The following is a 26,513-nucleotide window of genomic DNA, read 5'->3' as shown; positions in this document are numbered from 1 at the left end:
GGTCAACTGATAGTTTGATCACCCACTGGGTCACCACAGGGAGCACTTGTGGATGCTGTCTTGACTGTTTATGGTACAGATTAGTGCTCTTAGCTGTATCCATGGGGAGTCAGTGAGAGGATCGGTGAGGAGGGGACATCAAAGGAGGGACAGGGACTGCCTCAGCGCTGGCCTTGCAATAGATGAAGACAACAGGTCCACCACCAGATCTATCTCTTGCCCTGTGTCATCCGATTCCACATGGCCCTGGCACAGAAGTGCGGTCCAATTCAGGACTGCTCATCGCACAGAGGCACGGCAACCTGCTGCTGGCCCGTGCCAAGCCAAAAAGCACTGATACCCCGAGGTGCTGAGGCCTCCGTTCCTCCTAGGCTCTCGAGTAGACACACCAGGGTTCAGGATGAAAACAGGGACTGGGATGTCTGGAGCCAGTTCCAGTACCGCAGAGGGTTGTGGAGGAGGGGCTGTGGTGCCAGGACATCTGCCCGTGGGGGAGAAGTACTGTGAAGACAACTTTGCCCTCTTGCCAGTCAGCAGACTTCGACCTCCACTAAGGAAGAACTTTTAGTAAGCTAAAGGAAGCTTTCAAGGAAAACTGGGGGTTGAGGGAGAGGTCACTACTCCCTGAGATGTGTTTCTTTACAAAACAGGCTGTTCCTTCACAGAGATGAACAATAGGCTATGGCCTCAACCTCCCTTCCCAATATAGAGGCCATGTCCTAGGGGCCGCTTTCTCTCCCCAGTAGCCCAAAGCCCAGTGGGAGGTGTGGTGGGAACACACCGGGCCTTAGCCCTGATGGGGGAGGTGATGCCATAGCGGCCACGCTCAAACACAGTCACTCCTGCCCCCTAGAGTTACTGTGCTAGCCCTCAGGAAGGGGGTGGCAGTGTACTGCAAGTATCAGCTCCTAACAATGAATGTCCAGTGCTGGCTGTGTAGATGAAGATGCTGGTGTCCTAGCAACAGGACTGGCTGCCCACTCACAGACATGGATGAGGGCCATTGCCTGCGGGGATGCAGCCTTTTGTCATGGTCTGCCCCACAGGATGCCACCCAGGAAAAAAAAAAAAGAAGGGTCTCGGTACATTGGTGGCTGTGGGGGATCTGGGGACAAGCCAACCCTGGAAAGAGCCTGCGGATGCTCAGGACAGATGCCCCATTCCTGAACAAGCACAGAAGGAAAACCATTTTTATAGTTTTATAGGGTTCATATGTGAAGTGATGTGATAGTGTTAGCTGCCGGTTTGACAGAGTCTAGAATTACCTATGACATGGGCCCCTGGGAGTGTCTGATAGGGACTGTCTTGGTTGTTATGATTGAGGAGGGAAGACCCGCCTACTGTGGGCGGGGCTGTTCCCTTTCTGCGATCCTGGACTGAATAAAGTGGAGAAAAGGAGCTGAACACCATAGACACTAGCAAGCCAGCATTCACTGGATTCTCTGCTGCTTGACTGCAGATACAGTGTAACCAGCTCCCTCAAGCTCCAGCTGTTCTGTCTTCACCACCGGGGACTATAAACTGGAACTGAGAGCTAAATAAACCCCTTTTCCTTAGGTTGCTCTTGTCAGGGTATGCTATCACAGCAACAGGAAAAGAAACCAAGGCGGGTGATGTCTGAACACCTGGCAGGCCACTGTCCACAGATACCCAGGCCAGTGCAGGAGCTCTGACCTCCCTGGCCCAAGTCGCAGACATGGATAACGGCTATTGCCTCACCTGAAAACCCCACCCCCCATTGACCCCAGTGTGCAGGCAGAATAGGAGTCACAGTTCAACCCCAGCCACTGGACGGGCTCAGATGCTTGCCCAGCTTTGGCCACCAGCTCCCTAAACCTGCATGGTAAGTTCTAAGGAACATTTCTAACAGGACCCATTCAGAGGGCCGATTAACTTCAAAACAACAGCCTCATGGCTTAAAGAGGTGCTTTAGTAGTGACTCCCACTAACAAATCAAGGCAGGTTGAAGGCTGTTCCTGAGACACAGGGCATCAAGCATCTGCAAGAGGCCCTTCTCCACCGTCCTTTTAAGACTGGATGATTGCATGGATGGAGTGTGGAGGGGGAAGGCCTCTCTGCAGTGGAAGGATCGGATAGGGCAGGAGGGCTGAGCAGCAGACAAGGGCCGAATGATAAGGAGGCATAGAGAAACAAGTCACCACAGCAGATCCCACACCTGGAGAGGCTGGGGGGTCAAGGTTGCCAGACAGTCCCTGCAAGCAGCTGCCTGCCATATCCCTAAGCCTTGGCCACAGTAGCAGGCCACACTGCTACAGTGTGTCAGCACGCACCCCTGATTCTCCCAGGAGACCAAGGGTGGGGTCGTGCTCACCCACAGGTGGAAAGCATATGGGATCCAAGCCATTGACACTTCGGCCGCCTTCTCAAGGGAGGTCTTCGTGATGGTCAAGTTGTCCTGCAGGATGGGGAGACGGTGTGGGTGCAGCTCAGGAAGAGGGAGACTGCGAGCTGCCCACCTTTCCCAGCAGGCAAGTCACACGGGACTTGGTCACAACTGGGTGCGTCACAATCTGGGTTATTAGCATATATTCGCATGTGGTCATTATGCGTTGGGTTCCACAGACATTTCATTCAAGTTTACCATGTATTTTGCCTATATTTACCCTGTTCTTTGCTCCTGTTCCCCATTCCCTTTTCTTGCTCAGCCTATTTCCTTTCTCAAATAGTGCCCTTTCTACTTTTACACAGTGTGTCTCTGCATATACATGTGTGCACGTGTGAGCATGCATGTCTGTGTACATGTGTGCATGCATGTGCATATGTGTATGCATATGTGTGTTCTGTATGTGTGTACGTGAGTACCTGTATGTGTGTGTATGTGAGTCTCTCTTTCCCTCTCGGTGTGTGTGTGTGCATGTGTTTGTGTATGGTTGTGTATGTGGAATGCAGATCTCACATATGAGAGGAAATGTGACATCTGTTTTTCTGGGTTTACTTAATTTCACTTAATGATTTCTAGCTCCACCCATTTTCCTTCAGGTGACATAATTTTGTTCTTTGTGGCTGAGTAAGAAAGACTCCATTGTCTGAACACACCGTATTGTCTTGACCCAGTCATCTGTTGATGGCAACTTGGCTGGTTCTGGCTCCACTGGGACTCCTACAGTGGTGAACCTGGATATGTAGATGTCTCTGTGGTAAGTTGACTTAGTTTTCTTTGGGTAAGTTCCCAGAAGTGGTAATGCCACCATCACACGGTAACCTGTTTCTTCATTTTTTCCGAAATGGAGACAATGAAGTCTCCCTCAAAGACTCCTGAGGTGTTTCCCAAGACTGCCCCTGCAGAACTTGTCTCTTGGTCCTTGCTGGTCAACAGAATGAGAAGCAAATGCCACCCCTAGTAGAGGAGTGTGTGACTTACAACTTTACCATATTTTTTTTTTTGAGACAGGAATTCACACGGTAGCCCAGGCTAGTCTTAAACTTACCACCATTCTCTCCACTTTTGGAGACCTGGGATGGCAGCTATGCACTCTCATGACTGGATCTGTGGCTGAAGCTCTGCGAGCCCTGATGTAACCCTATCACCATGAGTACTTCTCCACTGACCGTGGCTGTGCTCCTGATGTGCAGGGCTTGGAGGAGGGGAGAGCTGTCCTGAGTCCCTGTCACACCCTGGGGACAGTTCTGAATCAACTGCAGTGCCCATCACTGTAAATAGTAGAGACGTGCATAAATGCCTTTATTGATCTGAAAGGTCTTAATAGCTCCTCCGATCATTTTTAAGCTTCGGCCAGAAGAACTCACCGAGAGATGTAATTACTGCTCCTTCCCTCTAACGTGGTTCCTGAAAGGCTGTCCTGTATTCAGGAGGCCACAGGATGGCCACATCTGTGATCTGGCAAATCTCTCTAGGGTAACTTTAGATTGTTCTGGGCAGGAATGCATCCTGCCCAGTTTTGTAATAGAATGTCTCGTGCCTTTCCAGTGGTTCAGAGCATGCTCTGATGACTCTGGGGTAGAAAGCTTGCTTTTCAAGTTCAGATTCTGGAAATCTGAGCCCTAACTCTCATTAAACAGGTGCCCGTCACACATATCAGTTTATGGTGGCTGGCCCACTGGCCCGTGCAGGGCCACTGTCATCTGCAGTACCCACTCCATATCCCTTTCAGCCCACCGGAATCCACTGACAAAACAGGCTCGGTGTGTTCAGATGGGAAGTAGGCTCTGGTCACAGGAAGCTGACCTCCAGCATGCTTTAGGGTGAAAGGGGCTCACTGGGTCAGGCCAATCAAACTGACCCTGAGGACAACAATGGCCTCATTTCCTGGCCTTCTAATTAGGAGTCATTTCCTGTCCTTACAGATAGCACAGTAGAAAACAGTGCTTTCTGTGAGACAGGTCTCCTGGAGCTGGCCCCTGTTCCATACTTTGGCTAGAGGCCCCAAAGAGCTGGGAATTGGGCACCCTGGAGCCCTGCTCGGGTCCCCAGGGACCTCATAGGGAGATAGTTCCCATTGAAGACAACCCTGGCATCCCCAGCCCAGCCTGGACCAGAAATTTTGCCTTCCTTAAGGTTCCTAGATAAAGAAGGGATCCCAGAAGTCACCAGAGTCTGTTCAAGAGGGGCAGCCTGGGCTGGTGAGCAGCTGAGAATGTTCTCTGCAATTTTGGTCTCAAAATTTTTGCTGTTGCCGTTTTTTTTTTTTTTTTTTTTTTTTTCCCTGTGAAACCACTTCCTCAGCAGAGAGTGCCGGGCACTGCTGTCTTTGTCCTCGATCTCTTCCCCTGGGGCTAAATATATCCCAGCTTGTCTGAACAGAGCCTCGGTGTAAAAGGCAGATGGTGCTGAGCTGTTGGTGACTGGGCATCCTCCCATCCCGGGGTGAAGTGGTCACCTCTCCACACCCATATGCAGATGAAGACTGACCTACTACCTGAGGACCAGCCAAGGCTTGGGTACTGGCTGGAGGAGGTGGTCTGAGGACACCAGGATTTCTCTTCCTAGGTTGGCCTCCACTGTGTGGGTCCCCATTCGATGCGTTGGAGGCCAGCGCTCACCACTAATCGGCTCGGCAGCTCCATTAACTGATCTCAGGGATTCATGTGGCTCTGGAACCACCCAGAGGACATAGTGGGGGCAGAGTTCTCTTCCACTCCACCCCTTAGAGCCCCCTCCTGGGAACCCTGTCTCCACTTCCATTTCTCAGAGCACAGGAAGGAAAAGGGCAGCAGCAAGCAGCCAGTCCACCTGTGAGGCTCACAGGCACAGACAACCAGAAATGAGCTCAGGTTTGCTCTTCAGGGGTTCTAAGCCAGGGTCTGTACTTGGTGGGAGACGCTGTTTAAGATTCTGATGGGGGAAAGACCACCAAGATGTTCGACAAAAAAAAAACCCGACAAAATAAAACCAAACAAACCCCTCAAAGAACAAGCAGATTAACAAAAGGAACATGTAATATTATCCCTTAATATACGTGGAACAAGTCCCCATCTGCAGAAAGAACAGACAGTGCTTGTACATGCCAACTCTATCCTGTAAGCCATCTCTGACAGCATGGCTGCTGACCGGCTCCCCAGGCAGGCGTTTCTTCATACCCTCTTCTATCTTTTGACATTTGAACTCTATGAATTATTCTCCAATATTTAAAATTACACTGGAAAGGAAAAAAAGACGTGGTGATCCTCCTTCGGGGAGCCTGAGGACTAGGCCACATGTGCTGAGCAGCCACGTGCCTCTGGCAGAAGAACCAAGGCATCACACTTTGTGCCAGTCAAAGACAACGCAGGCGGAAGCCCGGAGGCAGCAACAGACGCGGGGTGGGGCTGGCCCTCACCAGACCAAGGGAAATCTAATTTGTCTTGGTTAATCAGACGAGACCTGTGTCCCCCTAGAGACCTCTGCTCCTGATTTGACAAGGTGATCTATTAGTACCAGGTTTGAAAGGTCACTGGCCCAGAAGTGTGGCCACTGCTGGCCCTAGATAGAGCCCCGGGGGGCCCCAGGAGGAAGCCTCAGCAGCCTGCCTCTGGGCCCAGCTGCTGTGGTGCACTTTCTCTAAAAGGCTCTGTGAATTTTCTCTAAGGGGAAGACATCCATTTTCTTCTCTGTGAGGGGCAGCCCCACTGGAGCTTACATCCACCACTTGAGGGCTAATCTTAGCCAAATTCCCTCTTCCCAAACCTCGGTGTCCCCAACCCCAACACACCAGTCTTACCTCTTCCCTAGACTGGGACTGTGTGGGTGGACACAGCTCCCACGTGACAACTCCTGACACAGATGTGGACTTCCCGATGCACTGGCCACAGGTCTCCAGCATGAAGCCATTAGAGCATGGTAGAGCTGTCCCATCTAACCTCTGTCTCACTCACTCTATTTGTAAAAGAGCCTTTTGCTAACTTGGCCTTGCCTCACAGAATCAGTCACCAGGGCAGATGCAGAGACGGCCACATCCTTTGTACCTCTCCATGATGCCAGTGTACTCAGTGTCTTACATGCTGCCTGGGGACCACAGACAAATACCAAGTTCCACCGAGTGGGTACCGAGAGACAGGGGCCTAAGAGGCCACGCTGGTATTTAAATAACTCCTGGCATCATTTGGTGGTGACAGTATAGGCTGCCTGGTGCACCTAGACCCAAGACACACCACCTATCCCTCACTGTCATCCAAGCATCCCGAGAGCTGGCTCAGGCCACAGTAGCCTCTGCCAGAGCTGGGGCACTGCTTGTAGCACATAGGGTTGGTGCTCCACTCCCTCTGGGATTCTCCTGTCTCCTAAGGACAGATATCTACACTGAGGACACGCCCATAGTCCCAAAGGATTGGCTTCTTTCTCGGGGTGGGGGCAGATACAGCTGTGGGTGCCTCGTTGCCTCATTCACCTTGTCAAAGGGACTCAAAGCTCTGTCAACAAGGGCAGACACTAATCACAGCACATGATTACCCATAATGCAAGACGATGCATCTGTCAGTCGAGGCTGGAGGAACTCAGGGATGGAGTGGAGCTGCCGGGAACAGGAGCTGCAGCTCCACTCCGAGTTCGCTTTCTGCTGAGGCGGGCAAACATTCTGCCATAGCAGCTCATGCGTGGGACTTGTCAGCAAGTGTGACTTTGCCAGTTAAAGAATGCCTGTAACCTTTCCTCCCACTGACTCAGGCCAGTTCAATGTGCACAAACAGGAAGGTCTTTTTCCTTTGTGTTTTGGACAAAGAAACACCTGAGTTCACAATTTAGAGCCCTGATGACCATGTCTGATGCCAAACCTTCACACAAGAGTGTCTAAAGTTCAGGAATGGCGAGGGACCCTTTGACACAGATTCCAGCTGTAAAGGAACATGGTATCCTGTTCCGGAAGCTTCCATGCAGACCGGAGCGCCCTCTTACCTTCAAAGTCGATGCAGATTCCGGATTGGCAAGGATCAGAGGTGAAATTAGGATCATGCCAGAAAAGTGGGTTGGTCTCTCTGCAGCTGCTAGGATGGAGATGGCACCGCCCTGGGAGGTAAAATAAACAGAGTGGGACCAGCCCCTAACCAGCATGACCCGACACCCCTGGCCTGTTTCCATGCTGGTCAACGGCCCAAGATGGGGGAGGGCCTGGAGGAGACTCCATCCACTGATGGATCACATCTTCTCTCCTTCCTGTTTTTCCTTCTCCCCTCCTTTCCCCTCCTCCTCCCTCCTCTTTCTTTCTACTCTCACTCCCTTATCCCTCTCTCTTCTCTCTCCTCCCCCCCCCTTTAAAAATTCTTTTGAGATAGAGTATTGTTCTATAGTCCAGGATGGCCAGAGATTCATGGCGGAGCCGGGCAGGGTGGAGGTGCCCTGCAGAGAAGTCTGAGCAGGGTCTAAGCAGTTCTCAGACCTCTGCTCGCTTTCCTGCTGCAAGGAACCCTGGGAGCTGTCGGGGCAGGGTCATCTGAGACTAAACTTGGTTGGTCCTTGGCACTCAGAGATCTCAAAGGGAAAGGGACTCAAAAACTGCTATCAGGATGGTTCATGAGATTCTGCCGCTCAGGCAATCCCTCCATTCCTAAGTTTAAAGACCTAGTTCAATTTCTACATGCTGGGGACACCACAGACAGGGCTTGTGTGCGAAAAGGACATTCCCCAGGAGGGGAGGGGGGGAGGGTGGAGGACAGAGGGCCAGGAAGTCAGGTGGCTTCTTGGGAACTAAGCTTGTTTTGAACTTTTCTCTGTAGGGCTGCTTACCATGGAGTGGCCCAGGAGGAAGACGGGGACCTCGGGGTAGTCCTTCTGGACGGTGTTCACGTGCTGCAACAAATCTCTGACAAAAACTTGGAAGTCCGATACCACCATCCTCTCTCCCTCGCTCTGCCCATGGCCAACTGGAAATGGGAAAAGTTTTAGTGTCATCACCAAGCTGCATGTACATCACATTTAACCCTCTCCAACCACTCCTGAATGGCAAACTCTTCAAGCGCAGAGAACTCAAGCAACTTCCCTCATGATGCACAGCTAGGAGCACCAGCCAACAGCCTTCCTTGGAGGTACTTCTCAAGGGAGAAGTAAGGGGGAGGGGGAGGCACACTGAGTAAGGTTCAGCTACCTTCCTGGCATCCCAGATCCTTGCCCCTTCCAGTTGTGCCTGCCTCACTGCTGGCCTTTGACCAGGTGTGTCCTGGGTCCTCTCTGTAGCATTAGGAGGAGATCACACATCAACTTAAACAAGACAGTTGAGGGCGCTTGACAAGTTTCAACAAAGCAGCATGCGCACACACACACACACACACACACAAAAGCAGGCCCCACCCTGTCCCTCTTGGGTTTGTCAACTGTTCATCTATCTGTGCAGCTCATCTCCCCTTCTTTCTCTGCTTAGGGTCTCTCCACTTTTCCCCTTTGTGAAGGAAATCAGTTGCTATAGAAACAGCTGCTGGCAGCTGTGAGCAAAGTTTGGAAACTGTAAGACGGCCAGCTTCCAGAGAAGGCGCCAGCACAGGAGACCATGGCTGTACCAGGCTGCCAGCAGCTGGCAGTGTTGCTCACAGAGCCTGTGTCACCGCTTTAAAGGGACTTTGCAACCATGGGGCAAGACCCCGTGGCACAACCGGGAAGGGGCTACCAAGCTTAGAACAAACTGGCTGTGTGGACTCAAACTCAGAGACCCTGCTGTGCTCAGACACATGTGTCAGTGCTGCGTCTACTCTCCCGACCGCCCGCTTTCCTGTCAGTGTGCCTGGACAGCAGTTTTACTACCTCCAGAGCAGCTTCCGAGTCTCATGTCTGTCTAGGGATCCCCACTTTTAAAAGTCTTTTACACTTGTGGTCAATGCGAGTCACGGACATGGCACCATGCCAACCATTACTACTCCAGCTCAGTGGCACAGAGGATGTTCACAGCGTTCGGAGCCCACCGTGTACCACCAGGCCATTGCCATCCTCCCAACAGCCTCTGTATGGCCTCCATTGTGCCTTCCTCCCCTTGCCGAATTCCTAGCTCTAAAAGCAGTCCTGTGTTTGCAGATGGGGACTTTTAAAAGGTGACCAAGTTAAAATGGTATGACTGGTGTCCTCAAGAAAAGAGGGAATTTGGATGTCGATGCACAGAGGGACAATCCTGTTCAGGGTACAGGGAGATGGTACCTACGAGCTGAGGAGAAAGGCCCCAGGAGAGCCTACATCTTCACCTTCAACTTCTAGCCACATGGAAAAAAAGGATGCTTGTTATTTTTATAAAACATGTTTTAAAATTATTTTATATATTTATCAAATATATAATTTATCTGATTATTATCTGTATTGTGTGGTGTATTTGTCTGTATTGTGTGGTGGGGAGGGGGTGCCCTTGAAGTTCAAAAGAGGACATCAGACTCCCCTGGAGTTGCAATTACAGGCAGTCCAAAATGGGTGCTAGGAACTAAACCTAAATTCTCTTCAGGGGTGGCAGTGCCATCAGTCACTGAGCCACCTCTCTGGCCCCCCTTACTTTTTGAGGCAGAGTCTCACTAAATTGCTGACCTTGAATCCACTCCATATCCTGAGTAGTCCTTAACCTCGTGATCTTCCTGTCTTGACCCCCCACCCCTCCCAAGCAGCGTACACCTCCAAGCCCAGTCATTTCTGTGCTTGCCTTAGAGAACGCACTTCATTCATTCACACATTTTGTTCGTTTTGTTTTTGGAGACGGTTTCTCTAGAGTCCTGGCTGACCTGGATCTTGTTCTGTAGACCAGGCTGGTCTCGAACCCCAGACCTACCTGCCTCTGCCTCTCAAGTGCTGGGAGTGCAAGCGCAAGGTGTGCACCACCCACGCCTGGTTCACACATTCATGTGCTAAGGCAAACAGTGGCCCTTCAAGAGATCAGTCTCGATTTACAAATTGAGACGACATAAAGTTGTGCACCTGGAGTGTTGTTTCTCCCAGCTCGACCACCCTTGGCCCATCCACCCATCTTACCCCAACCGTTAGCATTTCTGCCTCTTTGTAACCCTATGCAGATGTGAGCCTGGTTTACAGCCTTGCCCTACATAGGGCAGCACATGAGGAATCCCCTGCATCTCCTAAGGAGAGTCGGCCTTGAGATCAAGCCCCTACCCAAACTTTTCCTCAACTTTTTTTTTTCTTGTCAGAAAAATTTCAAGTGGGTAAAACCTTTGGAAGAACATTTCCATAAATATCCACATTCCTACAATCTTTACCCAAAAGCTGGTGCCATTTTACTTCCTGTCTGTACACATGCTACGGTTAACACTAATGTCAGTTTGGCAGAATTTACCACCACTTTGGAGGTGGGCTTCCAGTGTGGCGGGGGTCGGGGGTTGTCTTGATTATGTTACTTGAGTCAGGAAGACCCATCTTAACTGTGGGTGGGGTTCCTCTAGGTATGGGATCCTGGACTGTGTAACACGGAGAAAGCAAGCCAAGCGGCAGATGAACACGCTCATCGCATCGCAGCTCATGGCTGCAGATGTGGCGTGGCCAGATGCTCCCGCTTCTTGCTTCCTTGCCTCCCTCACCATAAAGAACAATTGGAACTGTGAGCCCGAAGAAAGCCTTTCTTCCTTAAGGGTTTGTTTTTATCATAGCAACAGGAAATGAAGTTAAGGCAAAAACAAAACAAAACAAAATAAAAACAAACAAACAAAAAATATAAACGAAGGACAGGGAATCATCCAGAAGTAAGCTACAGATTTTAAGAGCAGGGAAGTCTGGACACTGACAACACCCTTGGCCTCTTGGCGTGGCCTCAAGGCTTGCGCTTTTTCACCTTTCATCTACTTGGGTTGGTATTTGTCTGGGATTAAATCGGCCGCTCGAAGCAGCTTTTACCACCAAACCAGCGCTGTGTATGGTCTGATCGACAACTCTAACTCCTGGTTCCCGTCACCTGGGCAGAAGGTGCCAAAGCCACTTCTCTCACTTCCTGAACTGCGATGTCAGCCTGGTGGTAGAGGTCCTGTTCCCTTTGAGTCCAACCTATTTGTGGGTTTTGCTTATTTGTCCTCAGGGTTGAGAGCGGAGCCTGGAAGAGCCTTGCTCATCCTGGGCAAACGCTCTCCCACGGACCCACACACCAATGCCACACTTATTTTAAAAATGGAGTCTCTTTTAAAATTATGTGTATGTGGGGCTGGGGTGGGATATATGCAGGTACGTGTGGGTGCATAAAGAAGTGAGAGAAATGGTTCTCAACCTATGGGCTGTGACCCCTTGGGGAGGGTCAAAAACAGCCCCTTCACAAGGGTCGCATATCAAATAGTCTGAATATGATTGACGATCCTGCATACATCTTGATTCATAACAGTAGCAAAGTCACAGTTATAAAGTAGCAATGAAAAGAAATTTATGGTCGCGAGTCACCACAGTAAGATGAATTGTATTAAAGGGTCAAAGCATTAGGAAGGCTGAAAACCACTGGGTTAGAAGCATTGGATCCCCTGGAAGGGGAGTTACAGGCAGCTGTGAGCAGTCTGACATGGGTGCTGGGAACTGAGCCAGGTCCCCTGCAAGAGTAGCATGTACCCTAAACCCTAAACCACTGACTCATCTCGTCAGCCCCTCCCTTTTACATGTTTTGTAAGCATGTAAGCTTACTATTACTAATTTTGTATGCATGAATATTTGCATGTATGTCTGTGTATCAAGAAAGTGCCTGGTGCCAGTGGAAGCCAGAAGAGGGCACCAGATTTCCTTTACAGACGGTTGTGAGCCACCATGTGGGCTGTGGGAACAGAATTAGAGCCTCAGCCTGAGTAGCCAGTGTCCTTAACTGCTGAGCCGTCTCTCTGTGCTCTTCCCAAACCCTTTAAATTATTTTTAAGGCAGTCCTCACAAAGATGCCCAGGTTGGCTTTGAACTCACTCTGTAGCCCAAGCTGGCCTTGAACTCAACTCTGTAGCTCAGCGTCTCCTTAAACTCAGTCCTCCTGTTTTAACGTCCCCAGTAGTTGGGACTGCAAGCCAGCCCCAACACACTTAGTGTGTACACTCCTGGATCCTTTCCACTCAGTCCCCTTCACGTGTTCATGAGCTACTCTGTCACCGACTGTTAACATACCTCCGCCCTCGACCCAGCAGAGCTCATACCCCATGATCCTCTAATCATCTAGTCTCCAAACAAGGCTGGCGTTAGCTAGCTTCCACTTGTCCCACCTTCCCCCACCCTTGGGTTACTACATCCCAGTCTCCCAAGCCTCCTTGTGACTTGCAGGTTTGAGACCTCAGATGTGTTCCTTGTTCTAAGCTAGCTATGTCTGTCCCTCCTTTTCTTGAGCAGCTTCAAAGTGGGGGCTCTTGTGTCTCCCTTCTTTTCAGAACACAATCCTCATGTTCCAGCCCAACATTCTTGGTTCTGCTCAAGGCTCCCACTGGCCTGTGGCCTGCCATTCAGCGCATTCCAGGCCCTGTGCCCAGAGTTCCAAGACAAGCCCACACTTTCCTGCGCCATCCCTCTGACTAGGCAGCCCATTAGTCTTGCTGTCCAGGCCAGAGATTAAGCCCTTTGAGGCTGTGTTGGCTGCAACCTTTCTTAAGGGGAAGGAACACAAACTACCCACCTATCTATTGTTCAGGGTCTGATCGGGCCTGGCAGAGGACAGGTATGTGATGGACGTGTATTGAAAGTACTGTGGGAAGAGTTCTGGAATGACCCCTTGCCAGAGAGGCTTTGCTGGTGTGTTTCCCTTAGCCACTCTGTGAACAGGTTCCATGGAGCAGCAGGCTGTGAACTGCAGTGAGAACTTCTGGCCTAGAGCGGTGAATTCCAGCCATCGCCCAGCTCAACCAGGCTTACTGTTCTCATTATCATTTATGTATATTCAGGCCCTGCTTATTCCAGAGGGCTCGGCCCTGCCCTTCCAGGGTTGGCTGTCACTGGAGAGTTAACAAATTGCTTGTGAGCTAGCCCTTAAAACGTACCAGCCTGCAGGAAACCGCGCCAACCACAGCCACCGTCCTTATCAGGTTCTGACTTTGTGGAGTCAGTTAGGGACAGCCCCAGGCCCAGCAGCCCTGAAGTTTCCCCACCCAGCCCGTCTGACCCCTGCTCACCCTTGTTGTCCCGCCCTTTCTGTGGAAGCCACAGTGGGAGTTCCCTGGGGTTGCTTCTAGCTCTCTGGGCCCCCTGGTTTTCTGTGGGACTCTACGTGGCATGTCCGTGAGCCAATGGGATGAGCCATCCTGGTGCTTCACGGCGGTGCCCTGCCCATCCATGTGTGGTAGAGCAGATCTTCAGCTTGAGTGTCAGTCAAACACTCTGGCAGGGCTGCGGCTTAGAGGCAGGGCATTGCCTAGCATTGGAGGGCTCTGAGCCCCCCATTGCCCCCCGTTGTAAAAAGCAAAGCACCCCAACCCAGAACAAACACACTCCCAACACATAGAACTGTACTGATTTAAACAAGTACTTAGTAACCTTTTCTTGTCCCATTATTAAAGAGTTCCAGTCTCTATTTTACACACAACATTTCTATCTGTCCTTTCTGTGGACCAGGCTGTCCTCGAACTCACAGAAATCCACCTGCCTCCTCTGGCTCCCAAGTGCTGGGATTCTGAACACTATTTTCCATAGGCCTGTGTGCAAAAAAACAAAAAAAAACAAAACAAAACAAAACAAAAACAAAACAAAACAAAACAAAAAAAAAAAAACAAGTTCACCAGCTCAGGACACACCCAGAATGCCAATCATCCTGTTCATTAAAGCCAGAGTAGGAAGACACAGTGCCTCACCTCTGTCTTCTCAGAGAACCAGCTCTACCTAGCACCCACTTTCTCCCAGAAAGAAAACCTGGTAAAGACAGCGTGGGAAGGAGGACCCAACTTCCACAGATGTAGCTGAGGTTTGTTGGGGGAGTCTAGAATGCAGTTTCCTCAGAATCTATACTACGAATCCTTGTAAGTTTGTATGTTGGGGACCCTGATGTTTGCCAGCCTGGAACACTGACCCTGGGAGGCTTGGCATGTCTAGCTAGTGGCTGGCAAGAACCTGTGAGCTGGCCTTGGTCTCCCAACCGTCACAGCTCAGGGACAAACCGGTCAGGAAGCAAGAAACTGGGAGATTGACAGCACCAGGAATAGAACCCAGGACCTTGCGAATGCTGGGCATGGACTAAACCACTGCCTTTCACATTTTCCATTTTGAGACAGGGACTTACTCCACTGCCCGGCTGGCCTTAAACTTTCTGAGCTCTTGCCTCAGATCCTGAGGAGCTAGAACTGCCAGCCAGCCTGCACCACTAGTCAGGCTCCTCCCACAACGAAGTCTTTCTTAACTGGAGTACTCTGCTGTGGAAGCACACTGTTAGCACAGGCTCCAGCCATGGGGCAAGTACCTGGGATTGTGCAGGTCTGAGGCTACATCATGCAAGGGAGCCTTGTGCAGGGACAGCCCTCGGTACGGTCTCGCCCACCAGGACCTGCAGACGCGCAGACAGGGAGGTCACTGGGAATACCCTATAAGCCTTTGTACACTTCTTTGGGTCACCATGAGGGCAGAGAGGCTGAGGAGAGGTGGATACAGGAATGAACTACAGCAAATGACAACAGAGACTCACTGTAAACCCCCTGTTGGGGAGCACTGGGCTCTAACCGCTGACCACATGCCCCTGGGGCATGTGTGGGAACTTGAGGACAGGGTAACTGGGTGGCAGAGGCTTCAGAGGTCTGGTTGTGCTGCAGGGCTGTCTAGCAGGAGGACAGTGAGGAAGAGTGTTGTGGGAAAGGGTGGATGGAGGTCCTGCTGGCAGGTCATGGCAGTAGACTGTGGTAAGCTCACTGACCTCCACCATGAGAAGTGGAGAGATAGAAAGATGGGAGAGAAGTGGGGCAGAGGCATGTAGACTGAAATCCTGAGTGAGGCTTCCAGTGTTTGCCAGACTCTGCCCTAGAATCTCACCCTGGGGAGCTGTTTGACCGTGGACTCGGTGGTTGCTCTGAAGCCTTGCCGTGTTTTCTCTAAAACCAACCTTGACAGTGTGCTATGTACACAAGTCAGGTGGGTGAGGGGATGGAAAATGGAGGTACTATAGGAGGCTCTCCTACCTCCAGATAGCCAAAAGGCAAGTCTGGAGCAAGGAGGGCTTCCTGCGTGTCAGAATGACTTCCTTAAATCCCACCGTTTTCACAGTCGAGGCCCCATTCACTGTCTAGGATTCTGCAGTTGTCTTGCCTCCTTTCTCTGGCTCTGCCAAGCATCTGACAAGCCAAAGTGTCTCCATCTCTAACCTCTGTTCTTCAGGTCCCACTGGACTCTGCAAAGTGGCCTGTGTCCATCTGCCACCCAAGCCAGCTCCACGGACAGATGGGAAGGCTGATGGTGGAGCAGGCTCTGGGCTTGGCCTTGTCCCAGCTGGACAACACGGAATGGCGAGTCCACGTGCCATGGGCTCCCTTACCAGGCTGTCATGTCTGTGTCCTTCACCCAGGTCCAGGCCTCCTGTCTGGGTTTATGCTGATGGAGTCCACATGGCTGAGGCAATACTATACTGTAGCTAGCTGGCCTTGGCCTCCAGAGATCATCTGGCTGTCAAGATGGCAGACATTTCCTGTCCCTGTAGTCTGCATTCTCAGACTGCACACACGAGTGGCAGGTACCAGAGGATGGGATACTGCAGGACTTAAGATCAGGCCAGCGACAGAGAGGAACTGACTCTGAGAACTACAGGGAGCTGTAAGTTGAAGTGCCCAGCCTGGCTGGCACACAGCAGGTCTCCACCAGCTTTTGGGCCCTGCACACTGCTTCCATTCATGGGTCATGTGACTGAACAGCTTTCAACCTTGTCAGGGTCTCCATCCTCTGGCTTGCATTTTACTGGGTGGCTGGTAAATCAGACAGGTCAATCCAAAGTACTCAGAACACAACTGAACCCAGAGGAAGTGGGGCATAAATACTACGTATTAACAAACATCCAAGAAAAAAAAACCCTAAAAATAAATTACTCCTGCCCTCAACAAGGCTGGCTGACATCAGTGGCTTTGGGCAGGTCTCTACTGTGGGAGGAAGGAGCTCGAGTTGCCTGACAGCTGGCTTCTTATGCTTTTAAAACCCACAGGACAAAACCATCCATTTTCAGTGGGCTCATATATAATGTATCGAACGGAACACAGCAGGCTCAAGAAGTTTGTTCTCAATGGTCGTAAAGGTGAATCCTACAGCCTCGCTTTGGTACTGGAGATTAAACTTAGAACCTCTAAGTACTCTAGGCAAGAGCTCTAACACAGAGTGATATCCCAGATCTAAAAATAACAAGCAAGCAAGCAAAACTCAATTGTTTATTTTGAGATGGGGTTAGTTGTTCAGACTGGCCTTGAACTCACTCTGTAGCCTAAGGAGGCATAGAAAGTTGTGATTCTCCCGTTTTAGCCACTTGGGTGCTGGGATCGCAGCGGTACTACCAAGTCTGAGTGCTCCATGCCTCCTCCTTTCCCTCCTCCTCCCTTCTTCCCTCCGTTTCTTTCTTCTCTTTAGTGTTGTTCATACATGCTGAGCAAGTGCCCCGACCTTGAGCCACATTCCAGGACAACCACCCCCGCTCCCCCGACCCCTGTCTTTCTAGTTTTTGGAGACAGGGTTTCTCTGTGCAGCCCTGGCTGGCCTCAAACTCTTTCTGTAGACCAGGGTGAACTCAGACATCCTCCTGCCTCTGCCTCCCAAATACTGGGATTAAAGTGTTCACAGCTGACCCACCTCTCTCTCTCTCTCTCTCTCTCTCTCTCTCTCTCTCTCTCTCTCTCTCTCTCTCAAAGGCAATTCGTTTCTTTGTTGTTGTTGTTATTTGAAAGAGCCACAGAATAAATAAAAATGACCCAAATAATGGGTCATAGAATACCCCCAGCTTTGGGCCATCTGACCTGAAGTCCTGACTACAGTCAGACTCATAAAGATCTGTAAGACTGCCCGAGCCACATTAAATGCCCCCAGAGTGTTTTGACAGAAAGCCTGTTTATGCGCCAGGAGGAGCCTTCCAGCTCCAGTCAGGGCCCTGCAACTGCTCTGACTTCTGACCCCATCCTTTAATCTCAGCGCATTATAGGAACGAGGACACATCCCACGCTTGCTTTCTTCTCTATGCAGTGACTTGACTCAGCTTTCAAAGTATCAGACCTCACAGTTTCCAATTAAGTTTCCTATAAAGGGTTGGATACCTTCTGTCCTCCTGCAACGTTCAAAAGCAGAGCTTCCAGGGACACAGGGGTTTAAGCCACTAAAACCAACGACAAAGTCAAAATGCAAGGAGTGCCATATATTCAGATTTTTTGCCAATCAATGAACGCCAGCCACCAGAGGACACACTCAAACAACACTACCACCAACATCCTGTTATGTTGCAGGAGCACAGAGGGACTCGGAGTCACAGGGCAATGGGATAGGAGAAGGGGGTTGGTGTACGTGAGGCAAGAACCACGTGTCCGTGTGTGGCCATCCTTCTTGCCAGGACAAGGAGTGTCACTCAAGCAGGCAGGTTGCTTCTCTCTCTCTTGCTGAAAAACATGCAGATGGCAGAAAGACCAAGGCCACAGCTTGTCGGCCTGGAAAACGATTTATTTCCCTCAACAAAAGCCTTTTCCTCCTCTCTGTCTGCAGAAGATCCAAGTGTCTGTCTTAGGGCACTCATCGCAACCGGCTTCAGTCTCTCCAGCCACCAGCACGCCGTCAGCCTGGGCAGTTTCTCGCAGCATCCTGTCACAAGCTCCGATTTACAACACAGACCAAGGCAGAAATTAATTTCTTTACTAATTGACAACAGCTTGGGAAGGTATAAAAATGCCAGAATCCAGCATATGGGCCATGGAAACACATCTCGACTCACATTTTTTTTTTTAAGCTGTTACAACATGCTTTATAATGTAACCAACTAAAAGGCTGTTATCGGTGCGCATTTTCAGAGTCATGCATTCTCAGAATTTTGTATTTAGAGGATTTATTTGAAAACATCCTACACTCTACTGTATAAATAAGAGGAAACAACATGACAAAAAGCGTCATAACAGCTTGGTGTCTAGCAGGACCAGCTTCCTTTTGTGTCGTGCTATAGGATGGCAGTTTGGAGAACAAGGGAGGCAGGATATATGGGATGGGCAGTCACATTGTCATGTGCTCTGAGTATCCAGGCCTCTCTCCCGTTCTCTTTTATGAAGTGGCAATTGTGGGGGCCTGCCAGAATCTATCTACCCCAGAAAGCTCACATCCCTTTGGCTCACATCTCTCCATGGAAGTGGCTCTGGCTTCTGAGCCAGCGGCAGCTGTGAGGTGGAGAGGCCTGTACCACTACAAACATCCAGGATGAAACACGTCAAGGAATGGCGTCTGTAACAGAGTAACAGGATGCTTGAAAATCCCAAGTGGGGCTGGGGGCCGACTGCAGCACTGACTGAGAGCAATCCCGATGGCTTTTTTAAAATTCAGGAATATATATATCAGACAGAATCAAATGGGGGTATCACGGGGACAGGCAATTTGGCATGATCCTGATGTGACCCAAGTTTGCAAGGTGCTTCTTTTAAAGTGATTTCTCTTCTCTGTGTCCTTAAGATTATTGCTGTTTCTGTCAGGAGACCAGCTAGAGACGATGTTTTGAATAAAATATCTGCCTCTATACTGTAAAGCCACTGACTGGCAATTTCTGGAAGGCAGCAAAAAGAATACAGGGTTTGGTGTGAGTTGCAGGCTCCACCGACACGGCTGGTTTTTGGCCATGTTACCCTTCGCGTCTCTCCTCTCAACCTCAGTGCTTACTTCTTGCAGGTAGGACTGAGGAAGCCTGGCTGAGTTCTTCTAAGTTCCGGGTGTGGTGGACACACGCTCTCCAAAATGCAATCTCAGGGGTTGATCCAAACCAGGCTTTCAACAAGGTCTGGACCCAGAGCAAAGCCTAGCCTTGGGGCACTGTTCCTATGGCAACCCGCCCTGTGTGCAGGCATAGGCAGAGCACACAAGGACGGCCGGAGGGTGCTCCAACCCGTATAAGATTGGAAGGAAATATCTGTATGAATTTTGGCTTTTCTAGAGTAAAGAGAAAGAAAAGTGTGTTAAGGGTCAGAGATTCGGCAGATGGGAGTTGAGAGAAGAGGCAGCCCAAGCCTGGAACAAGAAAGGGAAGAGGACAGGAGCCAGCATCCCAATAGGACTGAAGGAGCCAATGAGATGGGGACTCTGGAGGGCAAGGGTGAAGCTGGGCTCAGATAAGAGGTAGAATCCCTTGACTTTCCCTCCATGAAAAACACAAACCACAGTTGTAGCCATATCCACCAAGTTTCTAACACGGACGCTACATACACATCTTTCCTATTTTTTGGAAGTTACTCCAAACCACTTGTCCTAGCACTGCTCTGAGCACCCAAAGCCGCAGGCACTGCCACCCTAGGCTCCCATGCACAGCTGCAGGCACTGCCACCCTAGGCTCCCATGCATGGCTGTGCAGGCACTGCCACCCTAGGCTCCCATGCATGGCTGTGCAGGCACTGCCACCCTAGGCTCCCATGCACAGCTGTAGGCACTGCCACACTAGGCTCCCATGCACGACTGCAGGCACTGCCACCCTAGGCTCCCATGCACGGCTGCAGGCACTGCCACCCTAGGCTCCCATGCATGGCTGCAGGCACTGCCACCCTAGGCTCCCATGCATGGCTGCAGGCACTGCCACCCTAGGCTCCCATGCACGACTGTAGGCATTCCTCTGTCTGGATCACATCTCAGTTTTTTAGACAACCTCCTCATCCTGTTCTCCCTCCACGTTGTTGCCTGGGTACACAAATCTAGTGTCATCCCATCATAGCAGGAGCCCGGAGGAGACATTCAGATGTTCCACAGGCAACTGTCCAAAGACTGGAGAGAGGATGTTCAGGCTCTGTGGATGAGATTCCCATGCACACCCTTCTCAGCTCCATCACGTCTCACTGGAGATTCCAGAAACTTTATCAGGCTGCAACCTCTGCCCCTGCTGTAGTCCGTGCCCAACTGAGCCAAGTAACCCCAAACAAACAAGGGTTTGGTCCATAGCCCTGGAGCCCTGGGACTGATTCTGAAAACCAGCTGGAGCTCTTATCTTGTAGAGACACTTGAACTCCACAGGGGAGGGGCCCCTGGGTCAACCGCTTTGAGTAGAGTTAAAAGCGACTAGCAAGAACCATCAGGGTGTCTCCGTTTTGTTTTCCCTCAGTGCTGGAGATCAAACGCCTGGCCTCACACAGAAGTGCTGAGGTCCCAGCCGAGTGTTAGGAGTAATCTGAGACAAATTCACACTGGCTGGGTGTCCCCCAGGGCAGCACAATCCTGGTTCCAGTTTCTCTGTGGTCTCCATGCCAACTCCCACTAAGTTGTACTCTCACTTTCTACTTTCAGAACACTATACAAACAAAAAACAAACAAACAAAAAAATCAAAGCAAAACAAGCTAAAGGGAGAGTGGCCCAAATGACAAGTGGAGGCTGGATGTACCCCAGGGCCTCATAAGAGGCCATCTGTCCATACTGTGTTGACAAAACCATCCCCCAACCTCCACTACACACACACACACACACACACACACACACACACACACACACACACACACACACCACAGTCAACTGGATGATTTAAACTATTTTATTTTATTTTTGTGGTAATTTTTTTCATATTTTTCTAAGATTTCTAAAATGAAGTGGTATTTTGTCACTAGTGGGGGGAGGGGAGGGCGTGCGCGGAGGGTGGTGAGTGCAGCTAACAGCATGGACCCGAGGAGCCATCAGCCTACCATCAGAGCTCCTGCCTGGGTGGCTGTCACTAGAGTCCGATCATTTGTGCACTGCAGTGAGATGCAGGCTGTGGCGAGGTGTTGAGCATATGAAAATGAGCGAGCTAAGTGAATGTGAGGGGCGGGGGAGCAGGGCCAACAGCAATCAGCGTCAAGAGCCCCTTAATAGAGGCAGGATGCTTCTGCTGGCCTGGATTGAAGCCATCAAGACAATTCCCTAACCGCCACAGAGGCATGCCTGGGAGAGAAAAGGCAATTATCAGGACGAGCTTCAAGAGACACCTCTTGTGATCTGAGCCACCCTGGCAAGTACGTCATCAGGCATTTGGTAAGGCTGGCTGCCGAAACTGTTCTGGTTTCCGCCCCTGTGCACGCTTCTCTGCAAGGTGCCCCACCTCCTCTGGCAAGGTTAGATCGGGGTTAGATGTTAGCCTAAGCCAGTAGGCAGTTCTCAACCGTCCTAATGCTGTGACCCTTTAATACAGTGTGGTGGCGACCCCCAGCCATAAAATTATTTTCATTACTACTACGTAGCTGTAATTTTGCTACTGTTATGAATTGTCATGTAAATGTCCGTGTCTTCCCATGGTCCTGGGCAGCCCTCGGGAGAGGGTTGTTCGACCCCCAAAGGAATCACGACCCGCAGGTTGAGAACCCCTGGTGCAAGTGCAGGGGATGCTGCTGTGTGGTCAGACCTTAGCTGAAAAGGCCTTGAAGGTCTTGTGCGGGCTCCTGAAACACTGCTACTTCCTTACAGCCCCAAGGAATGCCAGCCTAGGACCTTCCTGGTGATCATGGGTGCCCTGATGGGCACTGCACTGCCGGCAAACTCTGGCACTCCAGAACTCAGAGCTGTCCCGCCCACCCGGCTGTAGCTGACACCACGTGTATGAGGGCCCAGCTGAGATCCCAAAGTTAGACATCCAAATCTCGACACACTTGCTCACTCATTGTACTGAGGGCTAGGAAACCAACTACTGTCCTCAGCCACTAAACTTTGGGGGTAGTGTGTGTTGTGTTTTAGAAAAAGGAAAAGATGCCAGGGGTATGTTTGGTGGGGGTGTGGTACGGTGTGGGGGAAGGGGGTGCCTCTGTGGGCCCATGCTGAGGCATCCCTTGCCCCTGAGGTACCAGCCATAAGATGGTATAGTATAGAACAGAGTTTATTTAGGGCATGGGGAGGAGGTAGTAGACACAGAGAAAGATGGGGGGTTAGGGAGGGACAGAGAGAAAGAGAGAGAGAGGAGGAGGAACAGGAGAGGCATAGAGGCCAGCCATGAGCACATGGAAAGAGAAGGCGGGGGAAATGGGGAGAAAGGGGGGAAGAGGGTAAGGGATGAGAAGAAGAGTGAGGAGGGGGCAAGCAGCCCCTTTTATAGTGAGTCAGGCATACCTGGCTGTTGCCAGGTAACTGTGGGGCAGAGCCTAGACAAAATGCCAACAGTGAGTTACACAGCTAACTCACTTCGCTTACTTTTGCACAAATGGGAGTGGGGACTCAGCCACGGCGGGTAGAGGCACAACCATGCTAGGGGAGGTACAGCCATGCAGGTAGCGTGTGTTCACCGTGACAGCCCACCCCATCCTGCACTCAAGGTCACCAGGACACCAAATCCTACTGCTGACATAGAAAAGGAAGTCAACAGAGGAAATCTCCAGAAAGGCTTCTTAATTAAGCAGAGCGACACCCTTTCTAGTTTGAAGACTGAAGGTAACTCAAAGTTAACTGAAGAGTCTTTGGTCAAGATGAACACGGGGTGGGGGGGTCGGGGGTTGGGGCTGGGTGCTCTGAGGTGGGAGGTTATTTTTCTGATTATTCCATAGAGGCATCATCTAGGCTGGTTGGGACGTGTGTTTTTTGTTTTGTTTTGTTTTGTTTAAACATCTAGGGTCTATGAATACCAAACCCAAGGCTTATGTACAAGCAAATCTCTTCAAACTAGCCAGTCACCTGTGTCAAGCCAGTGTCACCACAGGGCAACTAGAACACCCCTGGCCACGGAGCTCACACCCGCTGGCCCTGCCCTGTTGGCCCCACTCATGAGGATCACGGAGAGCCTCTTGCACAAGTGCCCTCTGTCCCTCTGCCTCCTGACCCAGCCAGCGCTCTCAGAGGTGCTGCGCAAGGGCACGGGTAACAAACTGCCCTGCACTGTGCTAGCCCTGGAGCTACTGGCTTTGCCACATGTAAACAACCATGCTTCTGGAGTCTCTCCAGCGAGAGAAACAAAGTTTCTTCTCCAACTCCCAGTTACACCCTGTCTAGGCAAGAGCTGCTGTAGCTGCCTTTGTCACCACTTAGGGTGATTTGAGTAAGAAGTGTCATCCTCCATAGGCTCGGATGTTTGAACACTTGGCTGGTGACGCTGGTGGTGGAGGTCATGGAAGCTTTATGGAGTGGAGACTTGCCGCAGGAAGTGTGTCCCTGGGCTGGGGGGCGAGTTCACAGCTTCCCCTTACCTCCAGTTCCCACTCCCTGTTCTGTGTGTGGCTGAGGATGGGAATCTCTCTGCTTCTTGCTCCTGCTACCATGCCTCCCAGTCTCAGTTTGACTCCTGTAGCTTTGATAAAGGCTACAGCGCCAAGAGGTCTGGAGAGAGAAGGGTCCATTTGGTTTATAAGTCCCGACCACTGCCCAGCACGAAGGGAAATTAGGGCAGGAACTCAAGCAGGACAGGAGCCTGGAGGCAGCAACAGATGCAGAGGCCACGAAGGGGTGCTGCTCACAAGCTTGCTGCCCATGGCTTACTCAGCTGCTCTCGTATACACCCCAGGACCCTGTGCCCAAGGGTGGTACCAACCACAGTGGGCTGGACCCTCCACATCAATCACTCATTAAGAAAATGCCCCACAACTCACTTATAGGCTAAGCTGATAGAGGCATTTTCTCCATGGAAGCTCCCTCTTCCAGATGCTCCAGTTTATGTGGAGATGCCAGGAAAGCTAATGAAGATACTCCCCACTGTTTTGGCTCTTTTCCCTCTGGTACCATAAGCCAAGACTCTCTAGTCCTTAAGTCACTGTAGGTCACACAGTTTTATCACAGCAACAAGTAACCAATGTGCCAAGTTCTTGTCCTGTCACCACAAGCCCTCCCTGCCCATCCCCTGTTAATGTGGACCTCGGCCACACTATTATTTATTTAATAATTTAATTAATATTCAATAATTAGTTATAATAATCGCTATTTAATCAATGTGACTTGCTTTATCCAATGCAATGCTAACAGAAACAAGACGGTCTGAGCCTCCGCTCTGAGAGCCACCCCTTCACTCTGCAACCTTCAAGGGCTTTTGCCATTTATTACCCCAGAAAGAACATCACCCAAGCTAGCTATGTCCAAGGCAAGTGCTAGACCCAGAGAGAGCAGGACCAGTCAAGGCCAGAGCTGAGCCTGGGCTGGGGACTACGTAAGACATGGAAAACATACTTGTTGTTACAAGGGGTGTTTGTTACACAGCATCGCGGCTACTCCTGACTGAGTCAGTCAGCATAGCAGCAATTTACAAATGCTGACTGATTTCTAATTTCTTCAGTACTTACCTAAGGCTCTCTTAGTTATTGGAAACCGCTAGGAATGTCCCAGATGCACTTTATAGCACCCACAGTGTCACTGTGCATCCAGAGTGGTAACCTAGGGGCTTCCCTGGGGGTCCCCAGTCCTGCCATCTCTCTGACACAAAAAACCACAATCCACAGTTGGATGGGCACTGCTGTCCTGCCACCACCACAGAGTTGTGAGTAACCCAGGTACAACTACTGGAGTTAGGGAGCATCTGCAACACAGACATCAACAGACACTGAGAGACAGACAGGCAGAACTGGCAGGTGGACACCTCCCTCTTTGAGGAGCTTGTACTTTGTCTTTGGAGCCCTCCTGGACGACCCTCTACCCAGAGCATTCCCTGATAGAGCCAGGGTAGATCCGAGTCTCAGTGAGATGTCACAATGTCGCCTAACGAAGTTGTGCCAGCAGTGGACTGGCTGAGCAGCACATGCTGAGGCCAAGCCTGTGGGCTTACTGTCTGACAAGGCCAGGCTTCGTTCCTGTCAGGGGGCAGGAGAAGCCTGATGCAGAGCCTAAGGCCTAGTGCAGCCGTGGCAGGTGCCCAGTAAATTAGAGAATGAATGGGGCTCAGAGAAGCTTGCAGAGCCACAGCTAGTCTCGTTCCCACATGAGGTGGAGCCTATGGGGCCAGCCTCCAGCAGCAGCCTGCCTGCACCTGTAATTAACCAGCAGCCCAGCTTCTCTCGGCTGGTGCTCTGAGCTGTAAGACACTGTGGCAATCTCATCTTAATAGCTCCGTTGTATGGCAGCAAGGAGGATGGGGGAGTCGTTTATGATTTTCTCTCTTGCTCTTTTCAAAAGACCTTTATTTTCTTTTAAAAAAAATCAGATATATATATTAGAGCAAAACAGAGAGAGAGAGAGAGAGAGAGAGAGAGAGAGAGAGAGAGAACCAGTCAACCTGCCATGTCAAGTCAATGACAAGCATTTGCTCGGAAAAAGTGTAAAAATGCTCTGGCCGTGAGGGTAACATCACTCCAGGAAGGTGGGGGAGGGGGGTAGTCCTCCAGGCTCTTTAACGACTTCCAAGGTAACAAACCAGCTCCCGTTTGTGGTCCCACGATGCCCCATGTCTTGGGTCTGTGTCTTGGGGAGCTCACCCTCAACTCTGACCACAGGCAGCGTTCACAGATCCATCCAAATCTCTCGCTCAGGCCCCCCCCCCCCCCCCCCGTCCCTCCTAGACGTGGCCAAGGCTCTCAGACTCCGCGATACACACAGTGTTCTGCCGAGCTGGCTTGCCTCCTTCTGAACCATGTGTCACAGGCACCAGCGATTGTCACTGGTACCCAGGGCTCCCCGCTGGCTGGGAGGAATAATTGAGGACACAGAAGCAGCTGGCTCTTCACAGACACGCTTCGCTTCGCTCCAGAAGGCTGATGACCCTTGCCTCTGGGTGGTCCAGGAGCACCAGTCAGCGCTGCCTTACTGAGCACCTCACAGACTCTGTGGCCCATCCTGCTTCCCCGCTTAACTCAGGGTTGCAAAATTCTCCTTCTACCTCCCTTTACCTCCAGAGAAAAGGATTCCGCTCCTTTTTTGGTAAAGAAAGTTTCTACTGAATAAACACACCCTTAGGCTCTCCCAGTCTGCACAGACAAGCAAGCGATGGCTAGGCCCTGTGTGTCCCTACTGGGGACCAAGGAGCTGATCCCCTCTGCTGCAGCTCACTGTGGCAGGCCTTGCCCTAGACACTCGGCCATGCCTGAAGGCCACAGCCAGCCTGGAATATGGGCTCTGGGAGCAAAGCCAGAGTGCAAGGCAGAGTCCCTGGCAGGACTCACACTTGCCCTG

General features: G+C 51.0%; 1 protein-coding gene across 3 annotated transcripts in view; it reads right to left on the bottom strand.

Moving 5' to 3' along the window:
- The window catches only part of Mgll (monoglyceride lipase), a 102,005-nt gene that overhangs the window by 12,905 nt on the left and 62,587 nt on the right, over nt 1–26,513 (bottom strand). For 2 of the 3 annotated variants that reach the window (NM_001398597.1, NM_138502.3), the window contains exons 4-5: nt 8,177–8,313; nt 7,349–7,459 (exon numbers count right to left, since the gene is read on the bottom strand). In NM_001398597.1, coding sequence (NP_001385526.1) covers nt 7,349–7,459; nt 8,177–8,313 — 248 coding nt within the window. Of the gene's footprint in view, nt 1–2,332; nt 2,417–7,348; nt 7,460–8,176; nt 8,314–26,513 lie in introns of all 3 variants that reach the window. The other variant, XM_063285679.1, reaches the window with a different exon arrangement.

Source organism: Rattus norvegicus, chromosome 4 (assembly GCF_036323735.1).
Source record: "Rattus norvegicus strain BN/NHsdMcwi chromosome 4, GRCr8, whole genome shotgun sequence".
In the NCBI taxonomy this organism is placed as follows: Eukaryota; Metazoa; Chordata; class Mammalia; order Rodentia; family Muridae; genus Rattus; species Rattus norvegicus.
The sequence above is the reverse complement of the archived record's forward strand: the minus strand, read 5'-3'. Positions and strand labels throughout refer to the sequence as shown.